We start from the raw sequence: 18,240 nt of genomic DNA on the forward strand, positions 1-18,240 counted from the left end.
TTAAAAAGAAAATTCAGTTGTACTAAATAATGAAAGGTGCAAACTTCATTTTTATCCATTAAGATTTGTTTAGACTGAAAGGTACACTAATAAAAAGTAGGTAATGCAATTTTTTTGGACATACACCATGCTTATTTGGCAATAGATGCATGGTATAACCATGCTTTTCTTTTTCGACTGACATCATTGCTATTTATTTATTTATTTACAGAATAAAATAGGCCTATCACTAGACAAGCACCATGGTATTGTTGTGTTTTTTTCTTTCTTTCTTTTTGGTCGGGCAGTGTATTTCAGTGCAACAAAACCCGTAAGCATCTCCCCTTGCCTTTTGGCATCCTTTTGTAACTGAACTCCTATCTCCTATCTCCTAAATCTATGGCAGGCAAGCGACACTAACTCATTTCCAATTTCACAAGGTGTCCAGATCGTGCTCGCTGAGTTGGCCCGACAGAGCTCATTTCCATAATTACACCGTAAATGCAACAGCTCGGTGACAATGGTATGAAAATAAATGCACCTCGATTCCTGCATCAGTTCATCCATGGGAAAACAACCCTTTGAGATGGAGAAAGACTATCTTTACCCCCTCAGAATAATGCAATCAAGTTGAGGCCAGCAGAGAAATCTAAATATCCATTTCAGCTACAAAACATCTCACAAACAAGACATTTAGATCTTTTTATTTTTCTTGAAATACATAATGTCACCATGTTCATTTAAAAGAACCTTATTGTGAAGCATTAACAGTTTAAAGAATATTGTTTCATTTCTAAATGCACAAACTACATCAGTCGTAATAGTGACGAAATATCCACCAATCAGGGAAGCATTTTGAATTGATTTGGTCTTCTCAGACTTTCAAACTACTCTGCAAAAAATTATATGATCAATGAGTTATGACAAACATAACATTACATTGCTTTAACTCATCAAAATAAGTTAAGCAATTTTCAACTTTTTTATGTTATACAAGATTCAACTAATTTTCTTTAAGTCAATTTTATTTTATTTTAAGTTGATTGTACTTAAAAATGTAAGGCAGCTATATATATATATATTTTTTTTTTACAGTGATATCTGAGTATTTTGCAGTCATGGCTTTAAGGGCAATACATAGCCTAATGATAAAATAAAATGTAGAATATACATTTTTTTAATTATATGATATATTGTTTTATACTTATTTTCAATTAATTTAAGTGAATAAATTTGACAAAATTCATTTTATAAATAAATATAACAAATAAAATATATTGTTTGTTTTTATAATTATAATTTTACTGACTGTCAAAAAATAAATTTGTATTTTTTGATAAATTGAAATATTTAGAAAATATTGTTTTATACTTATAATCATTGACTGTCAATACATTTGACAAAAATGTTAATATTGCATTTTAAATATTTTATAATTATTAAAAAAAATTCTATAATATGTACTTTTGACTTAATAAAATACATTTTATTTTTATACTTAAAATCAATGACTCTTAGTCTTTCAATTTTTTTGATATGATTACATCATTTTTACATCATTAGTTCATTTCCCATTAAAAATAAAAACAAGAACACAGTCTATTTTCATTTTTTTTATGTTTTAGTTCTTTTTGCTCCAAATCAAATGTCTCAGGACTTGTTGGTTAGTTCAATGCTTAAAACTCTTTATTGAAATTTGTGTAAAACCATGGAGAAAATCCCGAACCAAGGTCGCTGAAAAGGTGAGTGGTCACTGATACGCTCTATTGCAGCAACAAAGAATTCAGTCTCATTTCATTGGCTTTAATTAAAGAAACACTCCCCATGGTCAGGTCATAAGGCAGGCCGAATGATGTAAAAAATTATCTGTGAAGGACTTAACAATATTTCTTTCAATTCCTTCGATCTGTGTGAAATAAATGAGCTCTCTTGTGCCTGCAGTTTGTCACTGGGACAACCCTTTAGGCCACTCACAGATCAGCTGATTAAATATGTATTCCATGCTGGGTTTTGTTCCCGATGGGTTTTGGACTGATGTGACATGCTTTGATTTGTCAGATGCTGTTGGGAGATATGGCACAGTAGTGTCCTGTCCTTCAGAGTTTGTGACTTTGTGTGTAGAGATGATATTTCACAAAGATCTGAAGCCTGTGTGCCTCAAACAGAGATTGTGATATTTGATCTTTGATCACATGGAAATAGATTCTGAACAAAAAATGTACCTAAGAATTCACTTAAATTAACCCCATCTCTAAACTTTTTATGTAGTCACAGTTTGCAAAGCAAGCTATTTATCAATACTAACCTTGAAAAATGCAACGTTATTAACCCTTAAACCCATACCTCGGGTCTTTAGTGACCCGGGACGTCACTCACTACCATCCTCCTCATTCATTTTTTAAAGTTACACATCAACCTCCTTAGTGTTCCTCAATCAATTCATTATAAACAATATAAGTGTATGGCCTCGTGGACTTCATGATCAAGTGCACCTTTTAATGTCAAAATAAAAGTTTTACTTTACATTTCTTTTATAATCTTTGGTTGTGCTTTAAAGGACACTTACTTCAATGTGTTGACTAACATACTAAAGCATACTGTATGTTAAAGTATAGGCGACTTGATTATAATTAACTCTTGTGTCATTTGATATTACATTTAGGGCCAGATTTACTAAACAGGGCAAACTAGCGTGGGAGCATAAATCTAAAAGATTAATGGTCTGGCGTCGACTAATGAAAATCGCCCAGCTCGAGGGGCGGCACCGAGCGTGCATTTGAAAATCTCGCTGCACGCAATTGGATAACACTACGACCAATCACAACAATAAACCCCAGCTACCAGTGAAGCTAACCTTATTAGACATTCTCTGATTATACTCTACCGTATCCGGTCGCGAGAAACAGCAAAAACGTTCTTCTTGCAAAGGAACGATTCGAGCGGCGTCTTCTGTTCCTGTTTTAGATAAAAAGCCAAGTCTAACTCGTTCATTGTAGCGGCCAAAGCCGTTTCAAACAACTGCTGTTGTTCATCCATAGCCATCTTGCAATGTTTACTAATGACTTCGACGTCACAGCGCTGTCGTCATCTGTTTAGCTCGCCTCTGGCCCGCCTATATCAGATAACCCGATGTGATTGGTGCAGCTCAGATCGAGGGGCACATTTAATGAGCATCATTATTCGACACCAGAGTAACTCGTTGAGCAAATTCAACTTGTGCTCTCGCGAGAACTCTGGATTACCAGGGTAACTGTCCACGACTTGCGTGTCTTTAGTAAATCCTGACCGTAATTTTTTAATGCCAAAAGAGGGCGCTGGCGCAAGCTGTTAGTAAATCCGTAAATTTTCATTTAATTGCAATGAACATTACATTCATTTAACACTTAAGTATTTTCAAATATATTATTTCCATAAGTATACATTTTTTTGGGCACACATGGGGCCCTATTTTAACGATCTAAGCGCATGGTCTAAAGCGCACGGGGCAAGTTCACTTAGGGCGTGTCCGAATCCACTTTTGCTATAGTTAAACGATGGGAAAAATGGTCGGGTCTAAAAGGGTTGTCCCTATTCTCTTAATGAGTAATGGGTGTGTTTTGGGATTTACGTGTGTTAAACCAAACAGAGTCTCATCTCCCATTCCCTTTAAATGGCAGTTGCGCTCGCGCCATGGCAGATTCGCTATTTACATGACGGAATTTGATAGTGGAAAGACCGAAGCCGTCTACTGATCTGCTCGTGCGCGAGGTTAAAGTGCGCAAGCAGACCATCTACGGGACAAGCCGGATTCCACCATATCTTTATGTACACAATAATACTCTTTTACATTGTAATCCTTTTATTTTAAATATTTGGCATGTTTGTGTGCTGCTGTGCGTTCCTGTGTGTTTAATAAGCAGAGTGTACGCGCGTTGTGGACCCATCTATAGGCGCACATTACTAACGTGCTCTTTAAATAACAAAAAAATAAATATCAGTCTATTTCTGTTGCATCAAAATAGCAACGCGCCAGATCACACCTCGTTTTCAGACCAGCACGCCCATGGGCGCACAGGACGCAAATGCATTTGCTATTTAAACAACGTGGCGCAGGACGTGAAAATGATAACTGCGTCGGACTGAAACTAGCAAAAAACACTCGCGTCGTGCTTGGCGCTGCATTGCGCCGGGTGTAAGATAGGGTCCATGGACACAAAATGGCATTGTTTCCTGAGAATCGCCCTGCCTCGGATTAGTGCTGAGGGTCTCATTGCAGTTTTTGGCTTGATTCATTACAATTTGGCATCGGCAATTAAACATGATAAACCAAACTCTTATTCAGTTTCGACTTAAAGGTGTGTGCCAAGACAATGAGCGCTGCGCATGCAGAAAATTAATTATGAAGTTAATCATGGAAAATTAGCAAGCTAAGACACCAGAGTGATTTAAATCAGTTCCAGCTTTTGATCATGAATGTTGATTAGTCAATACAGAATTATGGGCATGTTAAATAACATCTTTACCTTTCTTTTCCATATGATGTATTTCAAAGCTCTTTATCTCTATTCGCTAAACAGAACGGTTTCAAAGGCCTTATTGCATAAAAACGTGTACAGGCGTGCTTTATAACTTTCAGCATGTCACAAACAAACTTGATTCCATCTGTTTCAAAGGCAGAATAATGAGTTTCAGAGCGATGAGGGGTAGACGGTGTCTCTGGTGTGCGCTTGCATCTGTTGTGAAAAACATGAGTTTCCTGCTTGGCTGAGCTTTGTGGAAAACAGGTGGACTGTATTTCACCTTAGCGAATGCAGAAAGATAGAGAACGAGATTATCATGGTTTGGGAGATGCTGGGAGGGAAAAAAGGATTGTAAACAAGACAAGCGGATGTAGTGTCGTTTGTTTCACTTCATAGCAACTTTGTCTAAGATGTTGATCCTATAAATCCCTAAAATAGGAAAAAATAAGTCAATAGTTTTAAAATGAAAGTTTTTCGCATAACTCAAATAATTCTGGGAGAGTTCCAGCTTTACATTTAAACAAAATATGCGGAAGAAAAAAAATGTTTCACAATATATTTCCAGCTTTGATACATCAGGCTTTAATGGTCATTTATGGATCAAAACAAAAATGTATTTCATCATGTTTATAATGTTTGAAGAAATGATTTTATTCATAAAGAAATTCACCAAATATTTTTGCTTTGTGGATGTGAAACTAATTTCAATTCCAACTAAGGATGAAAATAAGGTTATAAATAAATATTATAAATAAAATATAAATGTATAAATACATATTACATTTGTATTCATATTAACATCATATTAACATCATAAATATACATTAACAGAATTAGTCATTAAAAAAATGTGGTTGCAAGAACATTAGTATGTAGTAGCAAGTAAGCAGAAGTTGCGTTTGACATTCGTTTTGACATCAGTGACAATATAAAGTATATTCTTGCCTTTACTTTATGAAAATCAGCAAAGATATCCCAGTAAAAAGACGTGCATCGTGACCAGTGTTGGGTGTAATGCATTACGAAGTAAGTTTAAAAAAGTAAAGTAAGGGATTACTTTTACATGCATGTAATTTAATTTCAGTTATTTCTGATTTAATTGCGTTAAATACCATATAGACTATAGAACAATTCTATATTAACCAATTGAACATCAAAATTTTACGTCTAATTTTAAAATGTAATGTAACCTTCTCCCTTTAAATACTTCGGTCAGTTCAAGAATAATTTATGCAATTATATAGTGTCTTTTTGAAACAATTAAAAGAGCAATTTCATATTGTTCAGCTTTCCTAGGCTGATATGGGATTTAGAAAGTAATTACTAATAAGTAATGCAATGCTTTTTAGAGAGTGTAATTAATACAGTAATCTAATTCAACTTTTGAAGATGTATTCAGTAGCTATAATTACTTTAGATTGTGACACGTAGGCAGGGATTTTGGAAATAATACACTTATTTAACTTTGTGAAGAACCACTATAGGGGACATAATCCACTATATAGGGGACAGAAGAGACTAAAAGACTGTATCAAATACATACAGCTATTTTATAGGGTTAACATATAAATATCTTCACTAACATCGCTAGTAGAAACAATTGAGATGCAAAAAAAGATCGAATTTGATATGCCAGTGGTTCCAGAGAGATGATCACCCTGATCTGGTATAAGAACGCTGATCGTGTCTTGGTTGATCTTACAGCATCATTGAATACAAAACCGATGAGCCTCACGGGAAAAGAAACCAATTAGCAGCACATCCCATTCAGGCCTGTTGCTCGGTTACGCACCCTCTCTGCATGTTAATGAGGCTCATCATCTACCTGTTCCTCACGCAAGAGCTCTTGTGGGTAAAACAGAAAGGAGATGAGAAGATTATGCTGACAGCGAATTTGTACGCCAAAACACATTAATGTAAGAGGCCGCTTAGCATTCGAGAGAGTGAGAGGGTGTCGTAAGGGAGTTAAATATGAAATAGTAGGTCTGTTTGCTCGCTGTTTTTCGGAGGAACCTCAAAGGAACTCCCCGAGGAGGTCCTGGTCTCCATAGCGAACAAAGAACGCTAGATGTTCTGGAGCAGCTGGAGTTAGATTAACCCTGAGGATTACGTCCCCTTGGCATCTGAAAAGATCTCAGATATTCTGCTTGAAATGTTTGTAAGAACCAAAATCCTCCACTATATGCAAAAGTTTGCTTTATTCTGAGGGAAAAAATGTGAAATATAGGGCTAATGAAGTTCACAGAGGTAAAGTTTTGGGATTCGAATGCATGTTGCATGTAATAACATCCTTTTTTTTTTTTTTTTTTTTACATTTAAAACCCTTAATAATAATGATTAAAAAAAAGTTTAAATTAAATTGGTAAATAGAGAGGTCTTATTAAATGTAATTAGTACATTTAAACAATCCAATTTAATAACAATTCAGAAGACTCTACATATTTGCACATCAAATAAAACTAGAAGGAAAAAAGGTAAAGACCAACTGGTTTGATTAAAACTTGTCTGAAAGTCCACAAAAGAGTTACTTACTCCAAAAGAGTAACACTTGACGATGTATGACGTAGGATGTAGGAGTAGCGTTAGCTTTGACGCCTCTCTCGGTTCAAACAAACAGGGCTGGGCAACAAACTCAACACTAAACGTTAAATTTAATTAATTAAAATAAGCAAAAGTAACACAATTGTTTAATATTTTGTCACAACTTAATTTAATTGTGTTCAATCAACCTAATATATTTAAAGCTGAAGTTTACTTAATCAATTTGTGTGAAAACTACATGAATCATTTTTGTTGACAACTAACTGGGCAGTGGATCTGTAGTTCCCAGCATGCTTTGCAAGGGACTGCATTAGGAGGGTAAATTTAGGGATTAAAGTGTTATTTTATGTGTTTTTCTGTAAATGGAAAGATGTTGTTAGTTAATGTTAGTGTTTAATATTCACTAATGTTAGAAACTGAGAGGACGTTCTGTAATGTTTTTTAATTTTGTGGTTACCATTATGCAGAAGAGTGGCGACTGTGTTTAGTTTAGGGCTGTGGGCCTCAGTATACTCTATACATGCATTAAACCTCTTTCGCAGACCTGCATAAGTAATATTCAGTATTACTCTGTAAAAAGTGGTTTTAATTAAACTTAACACTAGTAGCTCCTATCATTGGAAATAACTGTAGAGTCAAATTAACTAAAATTATAATGTTGCCGATTTTAGGCAGGGCAAAAATTAAATGTAGTCAGTCTGACAAAACTTTATCTAGCAGGAATGACTAAATGAATTTAAGTTCATACAACAAGATTACAACAAATCATTTCAAACAAATTAGATTTTGTTGGAAAAATGTAATTCATTTTCGTGGAAAAGTTTTCCTTACTTAAGTTCGTTCAACCGCTCATTTTTTTATACATTTCACTTTAACAATTCTCATTTTAGACTTCTAATTCGTGACTGGTGTTTTGTTTTGCTCTATCCTCTGCGCTTCCGCGTTCGCCAATGTGTCATACGTCATGGTAAAGGTTCCCACTCTTTCGCTGTAAATCGATGCGTACGTCCGTCAGCCGGAAGCTTGTTATTTTAGTCGATAAAGTTTTAAATATGGATATTTTTCTTACACGAATGCATCGCTTCGCTTCAGAAGGCCTTTATTAACCCCCGCAGAGCTGTCAAGCACTTTTATCATGGATGGATGCACTTTGATGGACTTCAAAACATAAACGGCCATTCACTGCCATTATAAAGCTTGGAAGAGCCAGGACATGTTTTAATATAACTCCGGTCGTCTGAAAGAAGAATGTCATATAAACCTAGGATGGTTTGAGGGTGAGTAAATCATGGGGTAATTTTCATTTTTGGGTGAACTATCCCTTTAAATTAGGTACAATCAGCTTGGATGTTTAAGTCATATATAGCAACTTAAATTATATTAAACTGCTACAAAATAAAGAGTAGAATCTTGTATAACTTATAAAAAAGTTTCAAATTGCTTAACTTACCGTATTTTGATGGGTTAAAGCGATATAAAAACCATGTTGTCAACTTATTGATCATATAATTTTTTTTTTACAGTGTACGTTAGACATGATAGATACATGGATATATAGTATGTAAATCTCTCAACTAATGTTGTAAACTATACAGGGACCCCTGTCAGCTGGTACATTATTATTAAAGGTGAATTAACAACTGATTTGTATACAATTGCATTTAAAGACTTTTTTTATAATAATAAAGTTATATTAACTTTTAATGGTATGTAATATAGTGCTTTTTTTGCTCCTCTCTGGGGTACATTTTTCTCGCTAACTAGTTTATGGACACCGAATGGCTTTTCTGAGGTAAACGTTATGTGACATTATTAACAAGCAGTATTCGCTGTTGAAACACAGTTTGAGCGATTACATGAGACATTATACATTTCAATAAGTTGTACTAGTTCTTTCAACATACCCTCTGATGTTCATGCATTTATTTTGTACTGTAACTAGTAGTAAAGAGGGAGAGATTATCGTTCACGTGCGCTCATGCTTCTTGAACTGAGGCTACAGCGATACATCACTCCATGTTCTGAGCCAAACCGGTATTTATTGTTTGAATTTCATAATAAAACTTAATAAAACAAAATTTGAAAGCTGAGGTTTCATATCAAAAGGAAGCTGCTCTGTCTTGTCTGTCTGCGCATTGTTAGTGTTCTCTTCTTGTCATCGCTATGTTTTTCTCACTGCGTGAGAATATGAATGAGTGGCGTGAGAGAACAGTGTCAAATGCACAAGTCTCACACTGAATAGAGTGAGAGTTGGCAGCCCTAATGGATGGATAGATGGATAGACAGACAGACAGACAGACAAAATGTCCTATTCTCCTGTTCTCTGTCCTCCCACCGGAGCAGCTGTCGAAGTGGACAGGAAGGACTAAAGAGCAAGGACCTGTTTGAGCTCATTTATAACAAGGTGCAACCTCAGGCAGTTAGAGTCCCAGCGTCCTCTGGCTTAAAACATTGCCTCATTACTGCACTTCCTGTAGGAGCGGATGATAAATACCTGTGAAATACTGTGCCATGCCATTTTTAAGGTGTGAGAGGCTGTGCTACAGTATATTGTGTAAAATGTGGTGTTAGATACCGTATTATCACGCGTATTAGTACCTTACGGCTTTAATAACAGTTTCTAATATCAAGGAATTCATTTTCATTATTTAAAACATTATTTTATTAAGCTAATTCTGCTAGAAAATGTCACCATGGACATTTAAAATAAAGTTAATAGTTAGTTTCAACAGGTGCTGCTAACAGTTAGGCTACAAGCTTTTCTATGATCAGTTAGCATCTAGAAGTGTCCGTTTTAAAATGTACAAAATCATACTGAATGTATATAGTCCATATCCTTTGCGAGTTTAAAGCCTGCTACAGTTATTCAATAACGCATGTTAGCATGTTGCTAAGCTAATGTGGAACTCAAAACATAATACCGCGCACAAATATTGGGTAGTTTCTCTCAACTTTTTGAATCTGCCATTTTGGACTTTTCCCCCCTCACTAAACTCATTGCAATACATTCTGGGATTGTGTTTTTCTACCAAAACGAGGGAACTTAGAAAGCAACATAATATTGTTGATATCTTTTTGCAACATACTTCATGTCGGGCATACCTATGATCCCTTTAAATGCTGTCTAGGTAGGCAGCATGTTAGGTTTAACTAAGGAAGCTGCTCTCTTCTTTGAGGCCCATTTGAATGTGAAGCAGGCTTTGAATTGTTCGGCCACAATAAACCAGTTCCTCTGTAAGACCCACATACTCCTTCCTGAGCCCTTTCCTTCCTCTTGGGGGACTGTCAGAATGGCAGGAACTCGCTAGTTTGTTTTCTTCTCTAAATCCTTTTTTTTTTTTTGCATTGACATTCTTTCACACCCATTTTTTTCCAGTCGAGTTAAAGCCTTCGCGCTGACATTGTGTGAGAAACTAGACTTTGTAAAACAATCCACTAAAACATCATGTCAGAAATGACAGAACTAATTAACATTATAAACATTGAGCTGGATAAGAATAAAGAAAAACAGGGATGAAACTAATTGTATTTTATACTGACCCCTACTGATGTGGATTCAAAAGTTTTTGTTCTTTCATTTTTGGTCAAAACTAATTTTTGTAAACTTCTGCAATCCTGACATCTAGTGATAGAAAGGCAACATTACAATCCTGAATAAACACTTAGATGCACAAACAAATAAAATTAATCTTAAAAATGTTTAAGATGAAAAAAAGCAAATGCAATTAAATACTATTACAAGGCTTTAATGATTTTCTTAAAGCTTTTTTTTTTCTTATAATAATAACAATAATTATAATAAGCAACTTTAAATAAATGTACTAAACTTAATAGTTATGTCACATTTGAGTTGTTAAAATTCACTATATATATATATAAAATTGTGTGTGTGTGTGTGTGTTATTAATTCATATATATATATATAATTTTTTTAACCTTTTTTCATAAAACCTGTGCCGTGTGTGTGTGCAGATAATTCCGATGAAGCGGACCCTACACACACACAGACACACAAAACCCCAACGTGTGTGTGTGTGTGTGTGTGTGTGTGTGTGTGTGTGTGTGTGTGTGTGTGTGTGTGTGTGTGTGTGTGTGTGTGTGTATTTCATCAGTCATGTTATTTTCATGACAGGATTTTAAATATTTAAAACTATTTAACAGAGACTGTTATACATATATTTTACACCAGATGTCAGCAGACTCATAAACAAAATCCTAAAGAGACTCAACTGCACTGTCGCTTTTTAAATGATTCATCCTTTAATTGTTTCTTGTTTTTTACAAGATATTCACCCATATATAAAAAAAACTCTCACCATAATAATACTAATACTACTAATAAAAACATTTTACAATTCTACATTTAAATAAATACATCAAATTTTAGACTTTAAAATCACACACACACACACACACACACACACACACACACACACACACACACACACACACACACACACACACACACACACACACACATGTTCAATTCACATTTCAATTGAATTGAATATATTTAATTCACACTTATTCCTAAAGTGGTTTTCACAATACATATTTCAAAGCAGCTTTACAGAAAATGCATGTGTCTACATTACTATTTAGAGTGATCTGTTATCAGATATGACTGTCCATGCATAAATACATAAATAAGTATATATAAGCACCAAACTTTTTTTGTGTGCTGTATCTCATGTTGTACATGGGGGTTGTACAAGCAGTGTTGTGATGTGACTTTCTGAACTGGTGTCTCCGTGCTTCTGCTTGCCTGTGTGGGAGGAGTTCACACAGATTTGTATTCCTCATGCACACGCACAGACAGCAGCAGCAGCGCTTCAGTGTGAGGCAGAGCACAGCGGGGAAACCTCCGTCTACTCTCACTGTCGGCTTGTTTTTATCTCCACCGAGGAAACGCCTCGCTCCCTGACCTTACAGTCTCGGATTTATGCTGTGTGTGGAAGACATCTATTCATGAACTGTTCATAGTGAGGAGATAAACGGACGCCAGCGGTCTGCAGTACAACATATCATCTGAAAACAGGAGGAGGACCCAACGCCCTTCCCAGACCGACCATGCATACCTGCCTGGGTTGATGTGCAATGGATGCTTTTATGGGTTTGCATGCATAAGTATGCGCCATTAACATGCTGAGGTGCCTCTCCTTTTATGGATTGCTTTACGGGATCATAACCTGGTGGTTTTTCCTTCAAAACTGAAAGTCATCTCAGTTTGGATGCTAAATAACCAATGAATCTGAAGCCTGGAAGCCTCGAGATCAAAGAGGCGAGATAGGCGACGTTGCTATGTGATTTATTGATCGTTACATATTTATCATAAGATGGGGAACGGTTTCTCCAACATCGCAGCATTCCAGTCCCTGCACATTGTGATGCTAGGCTTGGATTCGGCCGGTAAAACCACAGTGCTGTATCGGTTAAAGTTTAACGAATTCGTCAACACCGTTCCCACCATCGGCTTCAACACAGAGAAGATCAAACTCAGCAATGGCACCGCCAAAGGGATCAGCTGTCACTTCTGGGACGTCGGCGGACAGGAGAAGTTAAGACCCCTATGGAAATCCTACAGCCGTTGCACGGACGGTATTATTTACGTGGTGGACTCCGTAGATGTCGACCGGCTTGAGGAAGCCAAGACAGAACTGCATAAAGTCACTAAATTCGCAGAGAACCAAGGAACTCCTCTGCTGGTGATCGCCAATAAGCAGGACCTCCCCAAATCCCTAACAGTCACCGAGATCGAGAAGCACCTGGCTCTCCATGAACTGAGTCCCTCCACCACGTACCACGTCCAACCGGCCTGCGCCATCATTGGCGAGGGTCTCCATGAAGGAATGGACAAACTATACGAGATGATCGTCAAACGAAGGAAATCTCTCAAACAGAAGAAGAAACGATAGACTATTGCAGACTTGTAGAGACATTTTAAAGGATAGTTTACCCAAAAACGACAATTCTGTCATCATTTACTCACCCTCATGTTCCATGTCCCCATTGACTCATTGTGTGACCAGACATTTACGTGTTTTGCAGAAGAAAGTCGTACAGATTTAGAATTACGTGAGGGTAAATGATGACAGAATTGTCGTTTTTTTGTGTACTAAATGTTGCCATGAAAGATATGATGATGGGTTTTGCCTTGGTATGCAAGATTTGGTAACACTTTATAGTAACTTTCATTAATAATATATTGTGCAACAAATATTTAGTTAATGTACATTCTGAAACATTTGCATAAATATCCACATTTGAATCTACATGAACTCTTGATCTGATAACTGTGATGTGTTAGTAAGTAGTAACATTAAATTACAATATTTACAGCTTACTTGAACAATATAGCATCTTTGCCACAACCAATGGCGTGAGTTTTGGGCAGGACAATCTGTTTGTCCGACCAATGGCAGACACATTTGGAAAATCTGTTTGTAAACAGTCATTAATTTTGCAATTCAGTTTTGGTGTTGTTGTGGAGAAATTACACACTTTAAGCATGTTTCTTACTGACTTGTTAGTGAAAGTTATTATAAAGTGTTACAGGAGATACAAAAAAACAATGGTAAATAATATGCTTGCGTATAGAACCAAAAACTACTTAAATACATAGCGAGAAAATATGTAACTAGCCAATAAATGAAAGTGCATAAAAATAAGAGAAAAAAAAATAATAAAATGGGCCGGACCCATGTTGCTGCTTGATATTAACTCCATAAATATTGCTAATAAACAGTAGCCTGTGCTTTGAAAAACCCCTACTTTTGTTACAAAATCATTCCTTAAATAAACTGAATTAAATTGATTATTTTGTACATTATGCTTTTTTTGCATAACTAGCAGCACATTGAACCATATAGTTCCTCCGATGCAGTTTTTCCCCAATTTTTTTTTCCATCTCTGTCTTTTTTTAAAGTGCCCTACACAGGCCTTGAACATGACCAGATATGTTTGTTTAGTTGAAATGCTACTTTGTACTACAATCAGAGGTTGTTGTATTATGAAACCATGTAGTGAAATGAAGACTGTTTATGCACATGATGCCAAAAATAAATTATACTGAAATACACATAACGCGTGTAGCGTTTTGTTGGTTTGCAACCTGACCTAAACGCTTCAGAAAAGTCTGCATTCAGCATTATCGCGGGCGGCGAGCCTGTTTTCTGTAATTAAAGTTGCCGTTCGGTACAACAGCCATCACCCATAATTCCCCGAGCTGTCAGATCTACATGATTTCACATCGCTGGACGACGTAAATCCCTTTGATTTAGCTCTAGGCTGGCCGAGGTCCACACGTGCTCGCGTTTGAGCGTAGCACACTCTCGGGACCGGGATAATGACCTTTTAGTGCTCAGCGAGATTGAAAATGGATATTAATAGGAGAACTCACCCATTGTGTAATTAGAATAAGCCACAGCGGGCCGGGAAAAATCCCTCTGATGGGAGTGTGACTGGGGCCTAGAGGCGTGCAACACAACACCTGCTGGGTGGGCAAACATACACAAAGCATGATTTTAAATCAAATTTCCTTTTAACAGACTGTACTATGGCTTTGATAAGAACAAGACACAAAATCTGTCACGCTAAAATGCTGTGCTGTTTTAAGAAATCACTCGCAATTTAGAAAACCCTTTTAGTTAGAAAGGCCAATGTTTTTGGGGGGTTTTGGTTGGACATATGGCGGTCAAACATTGGGAATAATTACAAACATTGGGAATATCTCTTGTGCTTACCAAGGCTGCATTTAATTGATCAAAAATACAGTGAAAACAGTAATATTGTGAATAATTATTATTATTATTTAAAAGAACTGTTTTCTATTTTAATATATTTTAAAATGTAAAATTTTGAGCTGCCATTATATCAGTCTTCAGTGTCACACGATCATTCAGAAATCATTTTAATATGCTGATTTGCTGCTCAATTATTAATGGTTCCTATTTATCAATGCTGAAAAGTTTTCGCTGCTTAATATTTTCGTGGAAACCAGGATGGATTTTTTTTTTTTCAGGGTTCTTCGATTAATAGAAAGTTTAAAAGAACAGCATTTATTTTGTAACTTTATAAATGTCTTTAATGTCACTTATGGTCAATTTTGTTCAGCGTCCTTGCTAATATATATATATATATATATATTTTTAAAGAAATCTTTCGTACCCAAATTTATCACGTTTTCCACAAAAATATTAAGCAGCAAAAAAAAGTTTTCAACGTTTATAATAAGAAATGTTTCTTGAGCACCAAATTAGAATGATTTCTGAAAGATGTAGACTTCTTTTAGTTAATCATTTGACTGGTATAGGAAAAAATAAATAAGTAATAATAAATATCATGATATTTGTATTAAATAATGTAAAAAAATTGTTTGTTTGTTTGTTTGTTTAAATAAAAGATATCCGTTGACTTAACTTAAAAAAAAGTGAGGAAACACGTTTTCTTAAAATTATTAATTAATAAACTTCATATGTAATTGCAAAAATGTAGAACTTGACAATTCCACATAACTTATTTTTTTCAATTACACATGACGCTTATTTACTTAATAATTTTAAGGCAACGGGTTTCCTCACTGTTTTTAAGTAAAAGGTACAATATGCAAGAATTTTGCATTAAAATATCCCATAATCTCAAGGCCAGTGTTATATATTTTGTTAAGTTGATTACTTACAATATCCCAAATGTTTCCAACTATTTTTAAATCGTGAGAAAATTGCGATTTTAACCAAGGAAACGGGGCGTTAGAGCAGGGGGGAGCTGGGAGTCCCCAGTCAATTGCGTCATATCCGCGTTATCCTCGGTTTCCGCTCGTACTGCGTGGAGTCCTGGACAAATGCGGAAGTTGTAGTTGTAGCGTCTATCAAGCAACAAACGTTAGCTTGTTTCGTGCAGTCGTTATGGAACACAATTATTCTTTACCGATTGCAGCTGGTTCTGTCGACAAAGCATGCTTCATTTTATATTTTCCAAATGTAGCATTCGGTAATAGTTATGTTTATGTAAGGGAAGTATATATTGCTTTAGATTTGTGTTTAGTTTATTGACATTGTTTATCACGTCTGGTGTTTATGGCCATGTAAATAAATATAGCATGTGTTATACATAAAGATTAATCAGTATTTTGGCAAATGATGTGGGTATGTTCGAATGTACTTTTACAACAATTGTTTAGAACACGTAAAACTGCGCAGCGTTATCACAACAATGAATTCGACATACAGTAACATCTATGATAACCAATATAGTATTAAACCTTACTTTTCTTGCGGTTAATTCATTTTAATGAAATAAAAGTGTGATGAGGTTCAAGAGTCAGGAAGGAAGAAGACTATGGGGCGCCGTTTGTAAAGCGGCTCACGCTGAAAATAACAGCAACGTTTTGTCACATTTAGCTTCAAACAATGTTTAAAAAACTGGTATGAATTTTTGACGGTCACTTTTTAGCACATTTACAACAATATTTGTCAACTTAGAGATATTTTAAATAGTTAAATCTAAATATTAAATGTTAAACCTAAATGTTAAATGTTAAATCTAAATGCTAAATCTAAATCTAAATGTTAAATCTAAATCTAAATGTTAAATCTAAATGCTAAATCTAAATGTTAAATCTAAATGTTAAATCTAAATCTAAATGCTAAATCTAAATCTAAATGTTAAATCTAAATCTAAATGTTAAATCTAAATCTAAATGTTAAATCTAAATCTAAATCTAAATGTTGAATCTAAATGTTAAATCTAAATCTAAATCTAAATGTTGAATCTAAATGTTTCGGGTAAAACTAAATATTTAACTAATATGCAAATTCAAAATGCCGGTAACAGGAAGTGCCAAAATAAAAGCGTGAGGAAGTCAGTGTGTGTTTATAGCATGGTTTAGTGTCAAATAACGAATAAAAACCATCTCATCCGAGGAAATGGCCTCTCTTGGACATGGATTATCGTAATAACTACCTAAAATAATCAACAAGTTTGGAGAAACTGTATTTGAGTAGGCTAGTGTCACTTTTATGTAAAGTGCGGGACTTATGACCTGTAGGTATAATAGCCAGCCACGAGGGGGCTCACTTTGATTGGATGTCATGTCATCACTCTGTCATCATATACAAATACAGTTTCTCCAAACGTGATGATTATTTTATGTAGTTATTATCACGATAATCCATGTCCAAGAGACCATTTCCTCAGATGAGATGGTTTTTATTCGTTATTTGACACTAAACCGTGCTATAAACACACACTGACCTCCTCGCGCTTTTATTTTGGCACTTCCGGTTACCGGCATTTTGAATTTGCATATTAGTTATATATTTAGTTTCACCCGAAACATTTAGATTCAACATTTAGATTTAGATTTAGATTTAACATTTAGATTCAACATTTAGATTTAACATTTAGATTTAATATTTAGATTTAGATTTAACATTTAGATTTAGATTTAACATTTAGATTTAACATTTAGGTTTAGATTTAGATTTAACATTTAGATTTAGATTTAGCATTTAGATTTAGATTTAACATTTAGATTTAGATTTAACATTTAGATTTAGATTTAGCATTTAGATTTAGATTTAACATTTAGATTTAGATTTAACATTTAGATTTAACATTTAACATTTAGGTGTAACATTTAATATTTATATTTAACTATTTAAAATATCTCTAAGTTGACAAATATTGTTGTAAATGTGCTAAAAAGTGACCGTCAAAAATTCATACCAGTTTTTTAAACATTGTTTGAAGCTAAATGTGACAAAACGTTGCTGTTATTTTCAGAGTGAGCCGCTTTACAAACGGCGCCCCATAGAAGACAGGGGTCGGCGTGACTGGGACTCGTACTTTATTAAAATAAAGCAAAACAAACAAAAGTCGTGCACAACGTGCATTCAGCGTGGCAACCGCGACGGCACAAAACAGTTCAAAAATGAGAGCTCGGATCCACCGGTTTTCTTTCTCTGCGTCCAATTTTCTCTTCAGTCTCTCTCTCGTTCCAGCCCGGCTTAAAAGACGGTCTCTCCACGCGGATCACAGCAATAAGACACAGGTGTTCGTCATTTGCACTTGACCTACTTGCTCGTCTCTTCTCTCTCCCATTACAGACCGCGCTGAACCACGCCCCCCTCGCCACAAAAAGCATGTCATTATAAAAATAAAACTTTACCTCATCCATGAACATGATTTTTCGATTCCCGTCTGACTGATTTACATCCACGGT

General features: G+C 35.3%; 1 protein-coding gene across 1 annotated transcript; it reads left to right on the forward strand.

The window, feature by feature from the left end:
• The first annotated feature begins 11,824 nt into the window (after positions 1-11,824).
• On the forward strand, positions 11,825-14,102 carry arl4ca (ADP-ribosylation factor-like 4Ca). Its single transcript, XM_084416777.1, has 2 exons — positions 11,825-12,969; positions 13,115-14,102. Exon 1 carries the CDS (start codon positions 12,356-12,358, stop codon positions 12,932-12,934), a length of 579 nt encoding a protein of 192 aa, XP_084272903.1. The 5' UTR covers positions 11,825-12,355; the 3' UTR covers positions 12,935-12,969; positions 13,115-14,102.
• The last annotated feature ends 4,138 nt before the right edge of the window (positions 14,103-18,240 follow it).

Source organism: Rutilus rutilus (genome assembly GCF_951802725.1).
Source record: "Rutilus rutilus genome assembly, chromosome: 8".
Taxonomy (NCBI): domain Eukaryota; kingdom Metazoa; phylum Chordata; class Actinopteri; order Cypriniformes; family Leuciscidae; genus Rutilus; species Rutilus rutilus.

What these genes read in the sequence shown, in the direction of transcription:
- arl4ca (XM_084416777.1), top strand. Translation starts at nt 12,356, where the DNA reads ATGGGGAACGGTTTCTCCAACATCGCAGCATTCCAGTCCCTGCACATT.